Source organism: Rattus norvegicus, chromosome 10, assembly GCF_021556685.1.
Source record: "Rattus norvegicus strain SHRSP/BbbUtx chromosome 10, alternate assembly SHRSP_T2T, whole genome shotgun sequence".
NCBI classification, from domain to species: domain Eukaryota; kingdom Metazoa; phylum Chordata; class Mammalia; order Rodentia; family Muridae; genus Rattus; species Rattus norvegicus.
The window spans coordinates 39886002-39906676 of NC_141543.1; the positions used below are offsets into that span (position 1 = coordinate 39886002).

Sequence of the window (20675 nt, forward strand, 5' to 3'; positions counted from 1 at the left end):
TTATCACAGAAAATGAACACCGTTATCAGGCCAGCTGGGCGTGGCTTTTCAGGAAGGTGGTTGATCAGAGCAGCATCCACTTCACAGATGTGCCCTTCAGAGGAAGAGGCTCGGAGTCTTCTGGGTGTGGAAGCGGCGCCCTCTATATCCTCACAAATGGTCTCCATGCTGCCTGCCTCACAAGTAGCGTTCCTTCCAGAAACCCATTAAAAGGAGGTGCACACACCTCACAAACTGAAATTACTTCCACGTGACTAACAAACACTTCCCAGATAAAGCAATAAGGAAAAGATGGACGGAATGGGCAGAGGCAACGTCAGCATGGTCGCAAGTCACAGGCTGGAAACAGGTGGGAGCTGCCACTGTAAACCTTCACAGCAGCCCAGGGGCCGCTGGAGACCCTTTCCTTCTAGCTAGAAAAATCAAGGTTTGCTCATCTGCTGCTCACAAAGCATTCTAAAATGCTGGGAGTCAGATCTCCCCGCTAACGAGCCTAACGGAAGGGTATCAGTACTTCATTCTCTGCTAGACTTCTGCAGGTGGTGGACGAGAAAGGGCTTCTAGAGAAACTCTGAAGTGTACCGAGCTCATCTGCTGCCTTTGAGGGTGATTTCAAAGACAGAAAAGATGTCCCAGGTCCAAGATGTAGCCAAGAGAGAGACCCAGTTGCCCCGCCAGACTATTAGGCATTCCTTTCCGGCTCAAATACATGGGTGCTCCCAGACCAACAGGAGCTGGGAAGACTGTCATGGTGGGACATTTTCCATAGTCTGGGGCCAGAGACCAATAGCTCACTGAGAGATTTGGGGTCCGTGGCACCTGCCGATTCACACTGTGCTCTTCAGACTTCCAGCCCCAGAACCTGCCTAATCGCCCATGGGGAGCCTGTTCCCACCGAACCGTGGGCCCCTGGCCTGTTCCGTGATAATGTTGAGGTGGGGTCAGTCACCACAGAATCTAGGTGTAGGCCTGGGTGGGCCCTATGGAGACAAAGGACCTTGGTTCCTGGAAGAAAAGGCCTAGCACTTGAGTTCAGGAGACCCTGCCAAGAGGAAATCGCCAGCACCGAGGTGGGATGTGGGATGTGCAATCCTCCCAGGGTCCACTGACGAGAGGAGGAAGTTGGCTGCAGTTCGGCCTATTAGCTGAGCAAACAACACGTTTCCCAGGAGGGTGAGGTTCCACTCCTGGATATATGAAGCCATCCGGGCCAGGCTTCAGGAGGTGTGTCTTAGGTCCCAGGAGCATCTTCCGAGTCTCATTCCACCATGAAGCTCACCGCCATCTTTCTAGTGTTCTGTGTGGCTCTGCTCAGCGACTCTGGTGAGTTCCTCCAGGTTTAGCATCTCCTACGGAGGACCTGCCATTGGTGCCTGCTCTATCCTGGCCGCTGCTCCAGCGGGTTTTTACCTTATCGCCCTCACGGTTGTTGATGGTAGCTCTTCTAGCAGACTTGTCTGCAGGGGAACCCAGATGCTCCTCTTCTTATCCTTGGAGGCTTTCCTCTGTGTTTTCCATGACCTTCAAAGCTTCTGCTGTCAGCCCCACCTGAGCCTTCCAGCTGCCTCTCATATACCTACCCACCTCCAGCTTCTTCGCTTCACCCACCAGCCCGATGGCTTATTCAAGGGCCAGCCCTGGATTGACACCACTTATCCCATCTGTTCTCAACCTGGTTAATGCCCCCTCAGTCAGCAAGGCACAGTATGAACGTCCCCAGCTCTAAAAACCTTACCCATCTCCTACGGCTCTCTCTGTAGCCATCTCCTCCCTGGGCCCACTATGTGGCGACCTTTCCTAACTTCTGCTGGCGTTCTCCCTTGACACAGGGCAGCCACCAATCAGGAAGTAAGTAGGTGGCTGTGAAGTCTCGCTTGAGTGCCCTCCCTGGAGGAGTTGTGTCTTCAGAATCCTTGAGAAGACCTAGGTTCTCTGTTTTGTGTTGGTAGGCGTTGCTTTCTTCGTGGATTCACTGGCCAAGCCTGTGGTAGAACCCGTGGCTGCCCTTGCTCCAGCTGCAGAGGCTGTGGCAGGGGCTGTGCCTAGCCTACCATTAAGCCACTTGGCCATCCTGAGGTTCATCCTGGCCAGCCTGGGCATCCCATTGGATCCTCTCATAGATGGTTCCAGGAAGTGCGTCACCGAGCTGGGCCCTGAGGCTGTAGGAGCTGTGAAGTCACTGCTGGTAACATGGGCATCTTCCTTGCATGGCTATTCCTCCCTGGGTGGGTACCCCTCCCCAGCCACCTTCAACATCGTATAGAGTCCTTGCTTCCTGATATGCTCCAGCAACCCATATCCTAACTAAAATTGGAAGAGTCCAAGGAGTTCTTCGAGGTTTACCTTTCACAAGTGGCTGCCAGCAGGCCATGACATTTGTCCTAGGGCCCCTCCCTATGGGCTTTACAAGGACTCTCTCCAGAACCAGCTCCTTTCTATGCCTTCCTGTGTTGAGTAATCTAAGGTGCCCATGTCCTCTCCTCAGCAGTCCTTGGTAGCAGTGAAGAGCATCTCAAGCTTGGCCTCTCTTTTCCAGGGGGCCCTGACAACGTTCGGTTGAGGTGAACCTGGGAAAATTCTGCCTGACAAGATGTTATTCTTCAACAAGAGCTAGAAACCCTCCCACTCGTGCCTTTCCTCTCTACCTTAATAAACACACCCAGGGCAGCTCTGCAGTTGATGTCTTCTTGCCTCAAAGCCAATCCCTATAGGAAGCCAGAAAACATCATACGTGTGTGTGTGTGTGTGTGTGTGTGTGTGTGTGTGTGTGTGTGTGTGTGTGTATAGAGGGTTGAGGGTTGGAAAAAGGGGAAACTGGAGCTGCTTAAATCCTTTACACTTAAACATAGGGCTGGGATTTTTCATTTTTCTATTTCTATTATAAAAATCACCAGGGATTTGAATTTTCCAATTTGGGGAGGTGATAAGTTCACAAACTAGAGTAGAAGGAGAGGGAAAAGTCACCTGGATTCAGGTAAGGTTTGTTTCATTTTCAATATGATCGCCAAGGGGTATGGATCTTTGTGGAAGACGCTAGTCTGAATAGTCACAAACACACATAGATGACTTGTTTTCCAACTCTGGTGAAGTGGGCGGGGACACCCTGACATGTCCCTGGATAACTTCTTGTTAACAATAACATGCCCAAACTCTGTAGATTGTCTGAGAACATACCCTATGTTACCACAGAAACACTGTTCACTACAGAAGCTCACTGGATGGGGAGTGGGAGGGCTTGTATCAAATAAAAGAGCCCAGTCTGAGCCAGCGCTGCTACCCTTCTTAAACTGGTGGCTCCCCCCCATGACAGTGGGTAAGAAATGTTTAGAAGAGACTTCAGGATTCAGCTGAAGCCCTGGACCAGCTCTTGTAGATTCCTGAGGAAATGAGACCAGCATAATCCTGGTCTGATTAGGAGGCAGATCCCCAAATCCATTATTTGAGAAGTGAGGAGAGTGCAAAGGGGTGGGTGTATTAGATGCCACCGCATGTCACCCAGTTTCCCCTTCACAGTGTCCCTTCCGTAGCTCACGAGAATTTTGGCAACTGACACACCCAGCTGAGTTTGCTCCTGGGAACCACCCTCAAAGAACTACGAGGTTACAACTCTGACCCAGAGGAAGTTGATGTGGGTTTATTTCTGTGTCACCAGCTCTCTGGGGTAGGTCATAAAGACTTGGGCTCATGGCTTCAAGAGGGAACAAATCTGAAGGGTCTCCACATCACCAGGATCTTCTTCACACTCCCATGAATCACATAAGGAATTAGTGATCCATTACTACCCAGCTTCCCCTCCACCCAATACTAATCCCTTAATTTTTCTCACACCACCACGGAATTGTCAACTCCAGCGTGTGTGCAGAGTTCTAGAGGATGGCTCCTCATTCACACAGGGGTCATCTCCAGTCTGGCACCTGAATTTCATCTTTCTCCTTTTCCCTTATGTTTTTCTTTTGAACGTATAACAAGACGGGTTCTATTTGTTAAGGAAGGTGTCTCTATTTTAAAAATGGGAGGAGAAGCCCTTGGTCCTGCCAAGGCTGGGCCCCCCAGTGTAGGGGAATGTAAGGGCAGGGAGGCCGGGAAGGGAGGTTGTGGGAGGAACACCCTTATAGAAGAAGGGGAGGGGGAGAGGAAGGGGGCTTATGGATGAAAAACTGGGAAAGGGAATAAAATTTGAAATATAAATAAAAAATATCCAATGGCAGGCTAAAACAGAGACCTACTAAAAAACAAGGAGAAAGAACTAAAAAGTTTTATTTCCTTAAATAAATCGTATTTTGTTAATTTGCCATTGTAACCATTGAGACTACTACTAAAGCCAAATAAATACTTTTTAAAAAAGACAACCCTCTAAAACGTGACATCAATAAGGAGTAAATCTAATTTTGTTTGAGGATAGCCACAACGGCAGTAATCCGTATCACAGATAAACATGGCAGTTTAACTCTACACCCTTCGGAGGAAGAGGGTGCACCCCAAGGACAAGAGCTGCCTAAATGACAATACACTGTTCTTGGCGATGGCATTGCTATCCCTAGGCCATCTGTGGCACATTCTAAGTTAGATGAGTAACTAGGAGCTGGGCATACAGCTCAGTGGTAGAGGACTGACCCAGCATGCACAAGGCATTGGATCCCAGCACTGCTGGGGGTGGAAGGATCTTTACTTCTTAAAAGAGTCAGTTTAGTGTCATTAAAACCCAAGTTATGATGGGCTGGAGAGATGGCTCAATGGTTAAGAGCACTGACTGCTCTTCCCGAGGTCCTGAGTTCAAATCCCAGCAACCACATGATGGCTCACAACCATCTGTAATGAGATCTGATGACCTCTTCTGGTGTGTCTGAAGACAGTTATAGTGTACTTATACATAAAATAAATAAATAAATATTAAAAAAACCCAAGTTGTTCTGGCCAAGTTAAAGGGAGGTACTGACTTAAGACTGTTGATTTTAGGGGCTGGGGATTTAGCTCAGTGGTAGAGCGCTTACCTAGGAAGCGCAAGGCCCTGGGTTCGGTCCCCAGCTCCGAAAAAAAGAACCAAAAAAAAAAAAAAAAGACTGTTGATTTTAAGTATAAAAACCTTGTGGTTCAAATGAAAATCGAAGTATAACTATCAACACAACATAGTTAATTTTTCCATTACTGTGATAAAACACCACGACCAAGCCAACCTAGAGAAGGGTTTATTTATTTGGCTTACAGTTCTGAGGGCTTAAATGATGGAGCAGTGAGACACAAGCAGCCAACATGACAGCTGGAGAAGCTGTGAGCTCACATCTTGAAGGGCCGCACAAGCAGAGAGACTACGAAGTGGGAATAGCATGGGTCTTCGAAAGGTCAAAGCCGGTTCCCAGTGGCACACCTCTTCTAACAAGGTCACACCTTCTAAGCCTCCCCAAACAGCTCCACAAACCAAGGACCAAGCTTTCCAATGTCCAAGACCACAGGGAACATTTTCCTTTAAAAACACCATGGACATATTTTATCTTTGGGGGAAATTCTCACTTCTGTCCTCTGAAATCCAGAACTCAGAAATGACAGTGGCTAAAAGCAATCCTTCCTGTATTATACAGTTTTGGCCTCCATATGTAACTACCTACTTTAAGAAGCATAAATCTTTAAATGACTAGTTAAGTACAGCCCTCGTGTAGGAAACATAAAAGACAACAATCTTTCATACCAGATAGGAAATTACCAGTGACTACCAGGACCACCTCAAAGATACACAGGCCATAGATCGGGTTATTTTTGAACGTTAATAGTAACAGCTGAAATCAGCAAACCTTATCCGGCGTGTATATAAATCCATGTTCTTGATCTTGAGCAATAAATTGTGGCAAGGACCTTCCCTTGATGAATAAAGATTTCAGGGGACCAATTACTGGGTGAGTAGGCGTGACTTCCAGGTCGGAGGGGTAGGGCAGAGGAGAAAAGAGATGGGGTTTTTGGACAGATTTTGGAGTACAAGATGTGATGAACTAGAGGCCCCCCCCCCCGGTTAGATCCCTGGGGGATCTGCCACCGGAGGATTTAATTTAGTATGGCTAATTAGAACGTTGGTAGTTGCACCCAGCGATTGAGTTACCTGTTGATTCTAAACTAAGTTTGTGTTGTTTTCCTTCCCGGGGTGACTCAACTTCCAGAGAAAGGTCCGGTGACAGGGCACAGAATTTGAATGTGTGTGGCTGATGTGGCAGCAACTAGCCGTGGGAACATATCGAGTCGGAAGGAGAGAATTCGGGAGTTCCAGGCCAGAGAGTCTGTGGAGATGAGAACACCCAGCTGGTGCCATTTTTTAGTATTTTCCCGCAACCATAGATGGCTTAGTAGATAACCTTTCATCAAAGAATGCAGGGAAACCAATATTATTCTGAAAGTGGATGAAGGAAATAATCAAGAATGTGCCTTGCCTTTCTGATCCAACACAGGGCAACTGTTTGATGAGGGATACGTTCTCACAAAACATTAAGCAAAGGAATACTACAGGTTTGGGTGTTTGTTCGTTTGTTTGTTTTGTTTTAAACAAAAGCTAGATGTAGGATTTAAGACAGGATTGTAGCCTTGACAGGTCTGGGACTCATTTAGACCACGCTGGCTTTGAACTCAGAGACACACCTGCCTCTGCTTCCCAAATGCCAGGATTAAAGGCTGCTCTACCATGCCTAGCTTAGTTGTAGGAACGTTATCCATGGCTATTAATATCACAGGAAGACAACATTTAGCACAAGCTAAAACTCTAGAACTTTTGTTTTTGAAGAATATTAGTATGTTTTCCTTTTGATTTATATTGAAGTGTTGACTGGACCACACGTGTAGTGCCTGGTGACTTAAAGGGACACGTGTTGGATCTCCTGCTAGAACTGGAGTTAACAGCCAGCTGTCAGCTACCAAATTGGTGTTGGGAACAGAATCCAGGTCTTCCAGGAGCAGGCAATGCTCTTAACCATTGAGCTGTCTGTATTTTTAACTGTACTGTTTGTGTATACAGTCAGAAGAGTTCTCCGATGCCAGAAGTGTTGGATGCCCCTAGAGTTACAGTAGGTGACTCGCTTGATGTTAGCGCTGGGAACTGAGTTTGGGTCCTCTGCAAGAGTAGTACATGCTCATATTTACTGAGTCACCTCTCCAGCCTGCTTCATTTGCTTGGGTATCAGGGTGATAATACTGAATTTATAAGTGGGGCAAGAAGTTTTCACACACACACACACACACACACACACACACACACACACACAACTTTAAAAACACTTAAAGAATTGAATTTTCAGACTATTTAAAAGTCTGTTGGAATTTCCTGTGAAACCACCCAGGCCCGAGCTCTTCTTTCCAGAGTTTACTTTGCATTCCCCACTACTTGTTATAAATCTACTCAGATTTTAAGTTTCTCTATCCCTTTTTTGAGATGGTATGCGACATTCCTCAATATTCCTGTTTTCCTGAGGTTGGTAGTAATGTCCTTTTAGTATCTAAATTTAATAACGACTTTTTTTCTCTTCTGCCAACCTGTATACTCATGAATTTTGCTCATCTCTCTAAAGTCCCAGCATACGTAATTTTAAGCTTTCTGATTTCTATTCTTCATCCATACTTCTGTTTTACTCATTTCTTCCTACTTCCTGCTTTGGCTTGCCCTGGCATTAGGTCATTTCCCTCTTTAATGTCTTTGCATTGTAACTTCCCTCTCTGCATTGTTCTGTGTTCCCTGCTTGAATGTTTTTTTTTTTTTAATTCATTTCAGAGAATTTTGCTTTGGCTTTTCTTTTCTTTTTCTTTTTGGTTCTTTTTTTCAGAGCTGGGGACCGAACCCAGGGCCTTGAGCTTCCTAGGTAAGCGCTCTACCACTGAGCTAAATCCCCAGCCCCTGGCTTTTCTTTTATCCACTGGCTTTTCTGGTGTTAACTTCCACTTATTTTTGAATTCTCCAACTTCATGTCACTAACTAGATTCACTTTTGTATGAGTTCAAACTATCCCATGTGTAGTTGAGAAGACAAGCACTCTATTCCTGTCTCCCTCGTTTATTAGATCTAGCTGAGTTACAGCACTGATTTTCTTCCTTATATCCTGTCCCATTTTGGTTCTGACAGTCTTCCTATGCTGTGCACTATCTGGTGGTGCTGGCCATTGGCAGCCCAGCACTTGAGTGTTCCACTATGATTGCTCCGTTACCCAATTTCTCATCGTTGACTTCAGAGCTCTGTAATCTGACGTGATCATTACAAACAATGCCTTAGTTTCTGGTAAGGATTTAAGGCTGTATTGTCTGGTTGGTGTAACCACTTACAATGTGGTTATGTGACAGTTTTCATCTGCTTATTGTCAAGGACATTATGAATGTCCTTGGAGAGCTTTGGTCTCCCTGGAACTGGAATGACAGGTAGTTTAAAACTACCATGTGGATGCTGGGAATTAAACCCAGGTCCTTGGCAAGGGTCCTTATTGCTGAGCCATCTCTCCAGCCCTTCAATCAGCTGACCTTCTGTGGCACCAGGCAAGTCTTGTGCTCGGGGCCAACTGCAAAGCTTGCACTTTCATAAGACAGTCAGTCGGTCTTCTCATAACTTTGCCACAATAATTTTCCTATCAAATCACTTCCCACCCAACATGCCATTTTCCCTAGTGCAGTATGAGCCCCTTTATAAAAGCTGGTTGACCCAGAAGTGTGATTTTTTTTTTTCTTTTAAGCTTCTCGTTTGACATTTTGGCCTCATGGATGCTTCTTTTTGTTTTTTCCATGACAGGGTTCTCTGTGTAGCCCTAGAACTCACTCTGTAGACCAGGCTGGCCTTGAATTCAAAGATCCACCTGCCTCTGCCTTCCAGGGAGTGCTGAGATTAAAGGCACCACTGCCTGGCACCATCTATTTCTTGACCAGTGAAATGTTATAATATGCATTTCTGGGGCAAATATTGATACTGTTCGTGCCTTTAATCCTACCCTTTTATACAACAAAGGTTTTTTTCCTCTGCTATAGCAAACTGTCTTCATGCAGTTTTTTGTGACACACCCAGTTTTCACTAGTCTTGATATGGTAATAACTCTGCACATCCAAGTTCTGTATTAAAACCAATTCTAATTTCCCCACATTTGTAAATTTAAAGGGGGGCAATACATACATAGGAACTACTGAGCTATACTCATTGTTCCCTTGCCATCTGCAGACTAATGAGACGCTTGCATATAACACAAATAAGCAACATGGCAGCTCCCTTCCTTGCACATGCAGTGTCCTATAAAGATGAGCCCTGGGTCCTGCTAAGACTGAACCCCCAGTGAACTAGACTGGTGGGGGGAGGGCGGCAATGGGGGGAGGGTTGGGAGGGGAATACCCATAAGGAAGGGGAGGGGGGAGGGGGATGTTTGCCCGGATACCAGGAAAGGGAATAACACTTGAAATGTATATAAGAAATACTCAAGTTAATTTAAAAAAAAAAAAAAAGATGAGCCCTGGGGGCCAGAGCCACAGATGGCCCAGCAGTTCACAGCACTTGCCCCTCTTTCAGACTTGAGTTTCAATCCCAGCACCCGTCAGGAAGTGCTACCATAAACATGCACAACTTTTTATATCAAGGAATCTTTTTTAGGGGCTGGAGAGATGGCTCAGCAGTTAAGAGCACTGGCTGCTCTTCCAGAGGTCCTGAGTTCAATTCCCAGCAACCACACTGTGGCTCACAACCATCTGTAATGGGATCCAATGCCCTCTTCTAGTGTGTCTGAAGACAGCTACAGCGTAGTCATATACAATAAAATCTTTAAAAGAAAAAAATTTAAAAGTCAAGCTTCATAAATAACAAAAGCTATTTCATGGTGATCTGTCACAGAGCCAGGTTTCAAGTCATTAAAAGCTGTGGGTGGCTGAGGCACAGAGCTAATTCCTCGAAGAAACTCATTTAAAATTCTTGGATTGCTTTGATTGTGTCAAGGGTTACTTTTTCCTTAAAGGCCCCCCACCCACCCCCCTTCTCTATGCTCACATGTGCCATGGACACTTCCTGCTCACCTTTCACGTGAGCCATCCTGAAGCTAGCAGTTGTTAACTAATTGGTCTCATTATTTCCATCTCTCCTCCAAAGTGCTGCTTACAGCAGTATTTCCAGATTTCTTTGGAAAAAAAAATAAATCAAGGAGTAAAGGGGCACTGGAAGTGGACTGCAGCTAAATTCTGTGTTCAAGGAGATAACCAGATGAACAATATTAAATGGAATTAAAGGAGTGTTGACTTCTGGGACAAGATCCCACCCAACTAAGCTTCCATCTTGTGAAAGGAGATCTGAGAAAAGCTGAAGTCCAGGTAGGTACAGTGGTCCACTATGCCCCATTCAATTCCTCATATGGCTTTTTACACCACTCATAAAACAAAGTTCAAACTTCCCATGTGGTTCAGGTGCTCCATGAGCTTGGACCACATCATATGCCAAATTCACCCAACAGTCATAGACAGTCCATGAAGGCTTTTAAAACAAATTCTTTTGTTCCTCTGCGAAATGAATTCTCAGTCCTTCAAAACATAGCCACAAAGTCACCTCTTGACCCATGCAAGCAGTTGCTCCTTCGTATACATGTGGCACTTACTACATTAGGTTATGACGACAAACAAGGCAGAGATGATTCCTGTAAATCTCTCCACTAAGCATAATACTGCAATTCAAAATGACTGTTCATCAATGCAACAACAAAGTTGCCTTAGCCCCCATTCATCAAGGTGTATCAACATCCCAAGAGCTCTCCCAACTCCTGTTCGCTGAGTCTGAGCCCAGAGGTCTGGGCTCAATTGGCCAGCAGTGATGGCAGGCTGGAGAATAGTGACAAGTTACTGAAGTTGCCACAGGTCATAGTGGACAGAAAAAGGTTTGTCCTGACAGCTCCAATGTAAATTTAACAACTATGGGGTATAGTGGTTTAAGTTTGCAATTCAAAGAAAACAAGAACACTGCCATCTCCTTGTTCCTATGATTAGAAGTGGTAAAGGTGCTCAGGAGTCTGGAGAAAGGGCTTTGACAGCACCATTACCCAGCAGTCGGCCCGTTTCCCAGGTACAGAGAGACTTGCAAGTTACATTCCTTCTAAGAACTTAGAACCTGATTGGGGACTAATGTACTTACAAAGAGGCCCCAAAATCTGCCAAAAATTCTAGTATGAGCTGGCTTTTTCAACATATTTTCTTCTAAATACATGTGAGATTAGAACTGTTTCTACCAGGAGTGGCAGAGTTCACCTTTAATCCCAGTACTTAGGAGGGGAGGCAGAGGCAGATCACAGGATCTCTTTAATCTCTATAGTAACTGTCTCTAACTGCGAATCATCATAAATTTAAACTCAAAAAGGGGATTTTTCAATATACATTAACACCGCTACCTAAAAGCTGAAAATACATTTCCAGCTCATATTTTAGATACTATTCCCTCAAAAAAACACGAGTTAGAATTTACAAACTATACTTAGCTTTTACACTTACTTGCTTATGACGAATTTTAGACTCGGGTTTATATGATGTGTGTTTACTCTAAGAACCTAACATCATTCTCTCTACATTTTTTAAAACATTTTTTTCAGCGTGCATACAGTAGTCATTCCTCCCTCTCCTTTTAAGAGGGATGACTGGAAGCCACGATCCTTCTGCCTCAGCCTCCTGAATATGGAAATAATTATAACCTCAACACAATATTTGCTACCATATTTAAAATCATTTATTTAAAATATATGCCAATGTCCTTCCATAACATGAGCCTGTTTTTATAGGTATATGGTAACAAAAAACCCTAAAATGTAAAAGGACCACCCAGAACCTAAATACAAAATTGAACTTTGGCAAAGATGAATGTTATAGAATGACAGTCAACGAGGAAAGGTGTTCACACCATTCCACTGTACCATGTCTCTGATCCCACTCACCTTCGCCCCAAGGGTGAACTGTAACTGTCCCAGAGGACTCTGACCGATACCTGTTTGGAAGCCTCCGTGCTACAGCTGCACAAACTACACTTTTAAAATATTTGAAACAGATATTGAATTTATTGGTTGGCTATGAGTAGGAAAATACATCGGTAAGGAAAAGAGACCCTGTATATAAATATAATACTAGCTAGTTACAATTTGACCAAGAAGAATCCCACTGAAAAGAACAGTAAAAGCCCTTGTTACCACCAGTCCACATGGTGTAAATTCAGTTTCTCATCACCCTTATCAAAGAGCTGCCTAGGCAGATATGACGTTCTTGAGCTTAGTGCAGAAAGTGTGCTGGGTTTTGTTACACGAATGGTAAACAAGAGTTAGTCCAGTGCATTACACCATATAATGTACTGTGAATAAAGACTACTCTACTTTAGACACTACATCAACATACCAGTTTTTAAAATTTATGTAACCAAAAGGAACAAAGCGAACATCTTAAAATACTGCTTGTGGTTGGAGACACCTGCTTATGTTCTCTAAATTATCTGCAACACCTGTGGTCCTGGATATTATGGCTGACTCTCGGAAGACAAACTCCTCTAATTGTCTTGCCTGGGTTGGCTTTGGCCTACATATGACATGACCACCAAACTTCAGAGTCAGTTTAAATAGTGAAAAAGTGGAACTCTAAACCATGAGTGCTATTATGGGAAAATGGAATCTTAGAGGTTTCAATTATAATTTAAAGATTTAGAAGTGCATTCTACCCAATTTAATTATGTCTTTAGGTTTCAAAGTGCTAATATGAAATGAATTTTCCTAGTTGACACCAAATCAAATCAAAGTACAAACAAAAACGAAATTTTTGGAGATGCCTATGTTCTGGGATTATTAAAGCTGCAATCAACAATTTACTTCTAGAACTTCAGTTTATACTATGCCATAAATTAATTTCAACGAACATTATTTAAATTCTCAAAGCATAAATAATTACCACCAATACTGTAAACTGTACTTCATAAGATTTACAAAGATTTGAGTGCCTCCAATCTGCATCTTTAGAAAGGGAAACATATTCCAAACATTCTGTAAAACACTCCTAAGATGTATTTATCATCAAGAACACTGAAATTACATTATAGCAAAACATTACATATATTTATTACAGAATTTTTCAAAAATCTGTATCTTTCAAAATAATCTACATTATGAAAACAGACTAGTTTTATGCATTTTAAGAAGTATAGGTTCTTGGAAATTATTTTGGACACAAAGCATTTAAAACATAAAACCTTGCTTAACAAAGTATCAGTCTATTTTGGTGTGAACATTTATTCTCAATAGATTCAAAATATTTTTCTTTTGAAGATTATACTTGTAAATCTACACTCTCCGTTCAACTCACCACTATCTAACCCAGGTGGGGATGTTCAAACTGACCCACAGAATGCAGTACGCCTAAAAGAGGCAAAACAAGTACTTTCAAGACATAACAGGCAATTAATTATATCTCACTATGCTGCCCCCAGATTCAAATATAGTGTAGACAGTTACAAATACAGATGAATGTTCTCTGTAAAGCTCAAACCTTTACCATCTAACAAGTGCACTCTAGTTCCAGCATCCATGAAAGGAATACGTCTTCCACTAACAAATGCAAAAATGAGTAAGTGCTCCTCCCCACTCCTCACACCACACTCTCTGGACCTGTGCTTCTCTAAGCAGGTCACAGGAAAAGTGGATTCCTCAGTCCCATCAGTCCAACCAGCTCCAGTTCACCTTCACTGGAAATTGTCATGATGCACACTACCAACACAGTGTTTACGAAAATCGAGTCAACACATCTTATATTCACACTTTACAAGAAAGAGACAGAGACAGAGACAAGGGGGTGGGGGAAAGACAGGACAAAAAGCCATTAGAAGTTATGTACTGGTTCTACACCAACCTGCTGATTACAAACTGGGTGCGTTTGGTGCCAGCACAACTTAAACAAAGTAAAAACCCACAACAAACAAACCCAACATTACAATTAAGATTAAACAAACAAAACAAAAAACCTTAAAGAAAAAACAAGGTCCAAGACAGATTCAAGATCAAGACCTTCTAGAGAATTTTTTAAAAAGAAAAAAATTCATTTATTTAAACAGTATGTAATTTTATTTCCTCTTAAAAACAGCATAAGCAATTAAATGTCTTCTCATAAAATTTTGAGTCATCCAAAATGGCTCAGTCTCTGTATAAAACTGTTAACACGCAACAGTTCACTTTAGTGCCACGCGGCGTCCTTCTGCTCCACTGCCTGCAGTTGAAACAAAAGCAGCCAGACAAGTTCCCTCTGAATTCATTTGATTTTGAGAGAACTAACGACCGAGAACAGAACATATACAAGTTAACTTTGTAAAGTTAAAAGTGACTTTAATCTCTAATCTACTAATGGCACTATGGGCAAAATATAGGGTACAGTATAACTTTTATCTTGGTTGACATACTAAAATTCCTTAGTCACTTTAAAAATGATCCAAACAATTGTCTTAGGGTAACTGTTTTGAAAATGCGTCTAATTTATACTGCTTCATAAACAGAAAATTACTCTTCTTAAAAAAAGGAATGATTTTTTTAAAAAACATTAAGAGAATAAGGAATACACATGATAGTGGCACTCTGGACGCAATGACACCAAGAAGCAGTGCTTGGGTCTGGGGAGCAAAGACCCAGGACCCAGGAACATGTTCCAGAATGTGCTATCCAGCGCTTTACAACGAGGAAAAGCCACAGCTCATACAAAAGCATTTCCATAAAATTCTCACAAATGTTAGTTTTTAAAAATATAAAAGATGCACAGATTTTCTCTGCATGCACAGGCAGTGCTCGGTGAGGACAAATCTAGGCAGGCACAGTGGAGACAGAACAGAAATGTCTCAGAAAGGACGACTTAGAAGCTGTACCTAAGCAGCTGTAATTTTTTAACATAAAAAGTGAAAGACTTAAAAATAGCAGAATGTACATATGTCAACTGTCATATTCAGTCCATTAAATGCCTACACATCAGCTTATCTGTCCTGGTACAAAGTTTCCATAGAAATCCAGGAATTCATACATAAGTTGCCTCTGGTCCAAGAAAATATCCCAAGGTCTAAGCAAACTTACATTTAAAGAGTAATGTTTTCAATTTAAAAATAAAGTAGTATAAAAGGGCTAACAAAACCCTAACAGTGCAAATCACTGCAGAGAAAGTCTGATGCAACTTTGTTACCAGCTGGCCTTCAGAACACAGGACACAGGTTAAAAAAAATTAGCCTTAGTTTACAATACAACTGTTTTCGATTTTGCTTTTTTTTAGTAGAAAACTTCATAAATCAGGTCTTCTGTGGATCATATACAATCATAAAGGCTAAATTCAAATTCTACATTTTACAAACAAGTCTGAAAAAAAAAAGGAGTAAAGTCTGGAAGAACGGTCTCTGATGTTACTACTGGCCTCAGAGAACAGTGCTGTGGACTTCTGTGCAAACACACACTGTTCACACATCTTCCTATTTCAAGGCATGACAATACACATTGGAGAGAAGAAACAGGAAAATTATTTGTAACAAATTAAAAGATAGGTGTAAACACACCAGTCCCTGTCTAGCAGTATATGAAGTACACTGGGCTCAGAATCTGTCTGTTGCTAGCACCTGGCTTTCATACTATATCCTTTATCAAATAACCAGACTGAAAATCCAAATGATCATTGAGAAAAATCCCTAGTGGCCATACCTCACTCCCCTATATTTAGATTTTCACGAGTTTACAAGTAAATCTGAGGTCCTCTGAAAGTACATGACTACCTCCTGCCAGGAAGGTGAATGCCATTAACTTGGGGCAGGAAAGGCAGTAAGAGCTCCAATTGTGCAAAAAGTGAGAAGTGGTCGGAGGGAATAAGTGGATGTGGGCAGCCGCTGATGTTATTCTCAACTAGCCAATGGTGGTCCAGAGGTCCCAGGATGGCTAAAGTATTCAGCTGAGGTTTAGAATAGAAGATGTAGTCAATTATACCCTGAAAAACAGCAATGAGAATGGTAAGCTCCACGGAAGAAAACACCGAAACACCAAACGTTTTTAAGATAGAGCCTTAGACATCTTATTTGGTAAACAAAAGCAATTTGCTAGCTTGAAGGAACGACAGTATGAGCAACCTCCAGCCCTACACAGGAAAAACATTAAACAAACAACCCTGCCAAAGTCGAATTCTGCAAAATCAACCAGCCCTGGCTAGATAAGCTCTGTCCTAATGGCCTACAAGTTCCCATGTTCTTCTTGCCACCTGGCTAACTCCTTACCAAGCATCAAACCCTCCTAAGTCCTGCAGTCACCCCTTAATAACCTCCAACACTGGGCTCCTCCCTTGCTAATGCACACCCTCAAGTGTAAGGACATACTCATTTAAATTGTATTAAATGCCCCTCAAAGGTCCGGATGTTGAAGGCTTGGGGCCCTGGCAGTGCCCCTGGGAGGTGCCAAAAGTCTTCGGGGAGGTCTTCAGGTCACTAGAAACTCACACGTGAATAGGATTATGGGACCCCCAACTCTCCTCTTCCTTTTTCTGTTTTTTTTTTTTTTTTTTTTTTTCTTCTTACTGGCAACTAAGGTGAGCAATTTGCTCTGTCAAATGCTCTCACTATGATACTCTTTCCCAATATGGAGGTCCACAGCTATAGCACAACTTGATTATGTACAACAGCCTTATTAAAAAAAAAAAAAAAAAGGCCAAAATAAAACTTTAAAAAAAGTAGCAAGCATTTTGTTTCAGTAACAGGAGGCTATCTGACACAAGGTTTGCTTTTTTTAAGCTAAGTGTGGTGCTACACACTTGTAATGCCATCACTTAGGAAGATAAGAGGAGTAAGGATTTGAGGCAAATGTGGTCTATGTAGTGTGACCCTGTCTCAAACAAAAACAAGATCCTTTCCTACTGCATCAGAGTTGCCAAAGTGCAGGGCTACGTCCATTCTGTGTACACTCAGCACTACTAGGTAACACAGTACACAAAAATGAATCTGCTGATTTGGGGGCTTTCCTCCATTAACTTCACCTCCTTTCTCATGTGTTCTTGGTTAAGGACACTAAAGCATATTCAAGTGTTTTCTTCCTATCTTAGTTACAAAAGAACAAAACAATAATTTCTTCTCTACTTTGTGGTTACTACCCTTGTCTTCCCATTAACCAACCTGCCTGAAAATCTAAACCATCACCCATATAAAAATGATAATTATTGAGAAAAGGTATCCATGCTGCAAGCTATTAACTGTCTAATACAGTAACAGCGTAATACAGTATACAATATACTTTAGAGACCAAGACTAGGGACAAGCTTAAGAACACTTGCCTAGGAGACATAAGACCCTGGATTCAATTCCCTACAAAACACAAAAAAGTACTTCTGTAAGGATAGCAAGATGGCTCAGTGGGTAAAGGCACTTGTCACTAAGTCTGACAACCTAAGTTCAATCCTAGGGGACCATATAATGGAGAGAACCAACTCCAAGCTGCCCTCTGACATGAATACAAGCACTGTGGCAACATGAGCACACCCTCCCATACATACCCCCACACACACACACATTTAAAATGGCTAACATAAACCCCACTTTGGCATTCAAAGGTGTTCCAGTTACAGTGTGACAGAAGGATGGCTCCCTTCACCTGATGGCAAAGAACACACTACAGTGTCTCGCTTTTAGTGACCAGTATTTAAATGTCACAAGGGCAAAGAATAACCAATAACTGCCTTACTGCCACATTTCACCTGACTTTTCACTCTGGAAACTATTCTGCTAGGTTATCTACAAAGACTGACACCAATCCCGTGCTTGTCCATAGATCAATGAACATTGCTGCCAAGTTAAGACTGCTCAGTTCCAGTCAGAGCACACACTGGTATTTAAGACTTAAGAAGTTACAGGACAAGCTGGTAAAAATGAGGTTTGAAAGCGTACCTTGAAATCAAATGTGTAATTCGTGTAAGGCATCAGGCCATTCTCATAGGCACTCTTTAACTTGAAACCATGTGTGATTCTTCCATTGGTCATCCCATTCTTCCCATTGCAGCTGAAGTTTGTAAGACTTTCATTGTATCTCAGTTCCTTAAAGTCTTTATGATTTGTTTCTACCCCACCAGTGCTCAAATACTCTACAACACCTAAACAAACAGAAATGTACTTATATTTGTCAAGTAAACTACACAGAAAACAAAATTCTTAATTTGTCATGATTTGCCCAAATTCATCCTTATGAAATTATAACACCCAAATATTTTACATTTGAGTATGCTTAAAATCATCAAGTAGATATCTTTCCAAATCCTTCCATAAAGCAGATAGCTAGAATATTCCTACTTAACTTCAGACTTAAGCAAGAACATCACAATCAAAATAGTACGCGTTTCCTCGTGTCCTCTACCACCCACAGGCCTACACAACCTGTTTTTGGGTTTTATGTGTCACCACCTCACCAAACGGTGGAACAGAATGTCTCATCAAGTAAGAGGGCAACTTCATTATTTTCTTAAATTCTTACTCATAAAGTAGGTTCTACAAATATATTTTAACTTTTATTAAAGTACCTAACATGAGCAGACATTTCCCTGCAGTGCTGTTAAAAAACATCCCTGTTCCCTCCAATATCTGCAACCAGAGGGTTGAGCAGCATGTGGAGCTGTCAGAGAAGCTCATCTCTTCAGCAGCAAGGCTTCCCAGACAGCCTGATGACTTAATGATGGTACAGGGTGAAGGGTCTAGAGATCTCAGGCACCTTTTGTTGCCCCTGAAAACAAATTTTAAGTTTCTTCCTCAGGGCTCTATCTGTTTGCCACAGTAATAATGTATTCTCATATTTGTCAACTATCAACACAGCACTGCATTATATGCAGTCACGCTGTATCACACATGTTACATACACACATTGTTAGATGAGAGCAAGAACAAAGAGCTGGAGCACAGTGAACTAATTTGCTACTAAAAGGGACCTGGTTTATTCTCTGTGCCAGCCATAAGATGTATTTAACAAAACCAGGCTTTCGGAGCCCTGCTTTAGGACAAAAAAAAAAAAAAAACAAGAATTTTGCTCTCTTTTGCCTTATCATATAAAACAAAAAAGATAAGTTCATATCTGTATGATAAAAGGTCTTAACTTCTATCTAAGATGTACTTTGTACTTTTTAATGAAAGTCACCAGAAGAAAGAAGATTTGGAGCTTGGGGGTATGGTGACATGTGTCCTGTGGTTATACCTATTTAGGAAGATTTCCTGAGTCTAAAATCCAGCCTCAAAAGAAAAAGAAAAAGGAGAAAAGAAAAAAAAGAAAAGAAAAGAGGTGGCGTGAAGAAGCAGGGAAGGGAGATCACAGACTGAATGAGCAACACTTATCATCGCATGGCGTCCACAGGTTTCTATAACACTACTTAAAATCGGGCTCTTCCCCTCTGCCTATCCTATTAAAAAAAAAAAACTATAAAACCTGTATGCAGCTGCCACTACAAAATGAAATTCCCTTTATACTTAATTCTGAATTATAAAAACAAAAAACCTCCCCCCACTACATTGCAGAGCTGGTGAGATGGCTCAGCAGTGAAGGTGCTTGTCCTAAAGCCTGATGACCTGAGTTCTACCTTCAAAACGCAGAGTGTAGACAGGGAGGATCAACTGCACAAAGTTGTTCTTTGATCCTTATGAAAACCTTGACATGCACATGCATATTAGGTTTAAAAAAAACATTATAAATAAAAAACTAGCTGTATTCCATATAAAATATTACTTTTCTCACCAGAGTCTGGCAAAGAATTCAGATCTGCACATAACACAAGTGGAATAGTTCCACATTCTCCCAATACACTGGATTTGAGGCTCCGAGAGGCTTTATCAATAATATTCTTCACTTCTGAAAGGAACATCATAGTTTGCACCAACTTCACGTCTGAGTATTCAGGGTCCCAATGCATATGAGCATTAGCCACAAGAATAAGTTGTTTTTCTGTTCCCAGATGTGGTTTTCCAGCTATATTAGATAAAAAATACAACAGACAAAATGTGCTCATTAGTAATAGCTTATTACAGCATCTAAAAACAACTGAAATTTCAGAAGAGAATCTAATGTACCTAGTGATTTCCCACCAATCAGTGAACCTGACATACAATACAGCTAAGGACTGGATTTCTAGATCTTTTTGGTACTCCAGCACTACAGCCTACCTGGACAGAGGCAGCCATGTCAGCCATTGTTAGATGCACTAAATCAAGTCATCATGTTAAATCTAAATTCTCTTAGATATGCACTTTTCAGCAGTTTTTAATTCTTTGGCCTTTTTATTTCCTCAGGAACTGGAAAGTGAGCACAGACCTTGTGCATACTCTACAAATACTAGCACTGAGACATGATCCTCAGTCACTAGATTTTATCTTTACATTAAATATCACAAATTCCACAACAAAGAATAGCAAAGAATTCAGATCTGCACCTAACACAAGGAGAATAGTTCCACATTCTCTCAATAGACTGGACATGAGGCTCCAAGAGGCTTTATCAAAAATATTCTTCACTTCTTAGAGGAACATCATAGTTCGTACCAACTTCAGTAATGGAAGCTTCAGTTCTCGGCATCTAAGCCATTATATATAATCCTTTTCCTTCCCAAACTCTAAGTCAGTCAGGAAGATCAACTTATAAAAAGTTAGCTTTACCGGGGCTGGGGATTTAGCTCAGTGGTAGAGCGCTTACCTAGGAAGCGCAAGGCCCTGGGTT

At 42.0% G+C, this 20675-nt stretch overlaps 2 protein-coding genes across 15 annotated transcripts in view; one reads left to right on the forward strand and one right to left on the reverse strand.

Moving 5' to 3' along the window:
* The first annotated feature begins 281 nt into the window (after positions 1–281).
* Scgb3a1 (secretoglobin, family 3A, member 1) lies at positions 282–2675 on the forward strand. Of its 2 annotated transcripts, XM_087572657.1 has the most exons (4): positions 282–349; positions 1170–1323; positions 1950–2185; positions 2537–2675. In XM_087572657.1, exons 2-4 carry the CDS (start codon positions 1269–1271, stop codon positions 2558–2560), a joined length of 315 nt encoding a protein of 104 aa, XP_087428783.1. In that variant the 5' UTR covers positions 282–349; positions 1170–1268; the 3' UTR covers positions 2561–2675. The 2 variants fall into 2 exon arrangements, with proteins under 2 accessions (XP_087428783.1, NP_001013198.1); NM_001013180.1 differs by lacking the exon at positions 282–349 and having other exon boundaries at positions 1257–1323; positions 2537–2564.
* Positions 2676–11994: 9319 nt separating this feature from the next.
* The window catches only part of Cnot6 (CCR4-NOT transcription complex, subunit 6), a 52226-nt gene continuing 43545 nt past the window's right edge, over positions 11995–20675 (reverse strand). For 8 of the 13 annotated variants that reach the window (XM_087570273.1, NM_001393878.1, XM_087570274.1 and 5 more), the window contains 3 exon segments: positions 19701–19931; positions 17876–18078; positions 11995–15936 (listed from right to left, as the gene is read on the reverse strand). In XM_087570273.1, the coding sequence (XP_087426399.1) occupies positions 15724–15936; positions 17876–18078; positions 19701–19931 (647 nt within the window). In that variant the 3' untranslated portion in view covers positions 11995–15723. 13 annotated transcript variants of the gene reach the window in all.

Excerpts from the sequence above, each read along its gene's own strand:
- Scgb3a1 (XM_087572657.1), top strand. The coding sequence starts at position 1,269 with ATGAAGCTCACCGCCATCTTTCTAGTGTTCTGTGTGGCTCTGCTCAGC. Across the intron at positions 1,324-1,949 it reads GGCTCTGCTCAGCGACTCTG|GCGTTGCTTTCTTCGTGGAT; the intron begins GTGAGTTCCTCC and ends TTGTGTTGGTAG. Across the intron at positions 2,186-2,536 it reads GAGCTGTGAAGTCACTGCTG|GGGGCCCTGACAACGTTCGG; the intron begins GTAACATGGGCA and ends TCTCTTTTCCAG.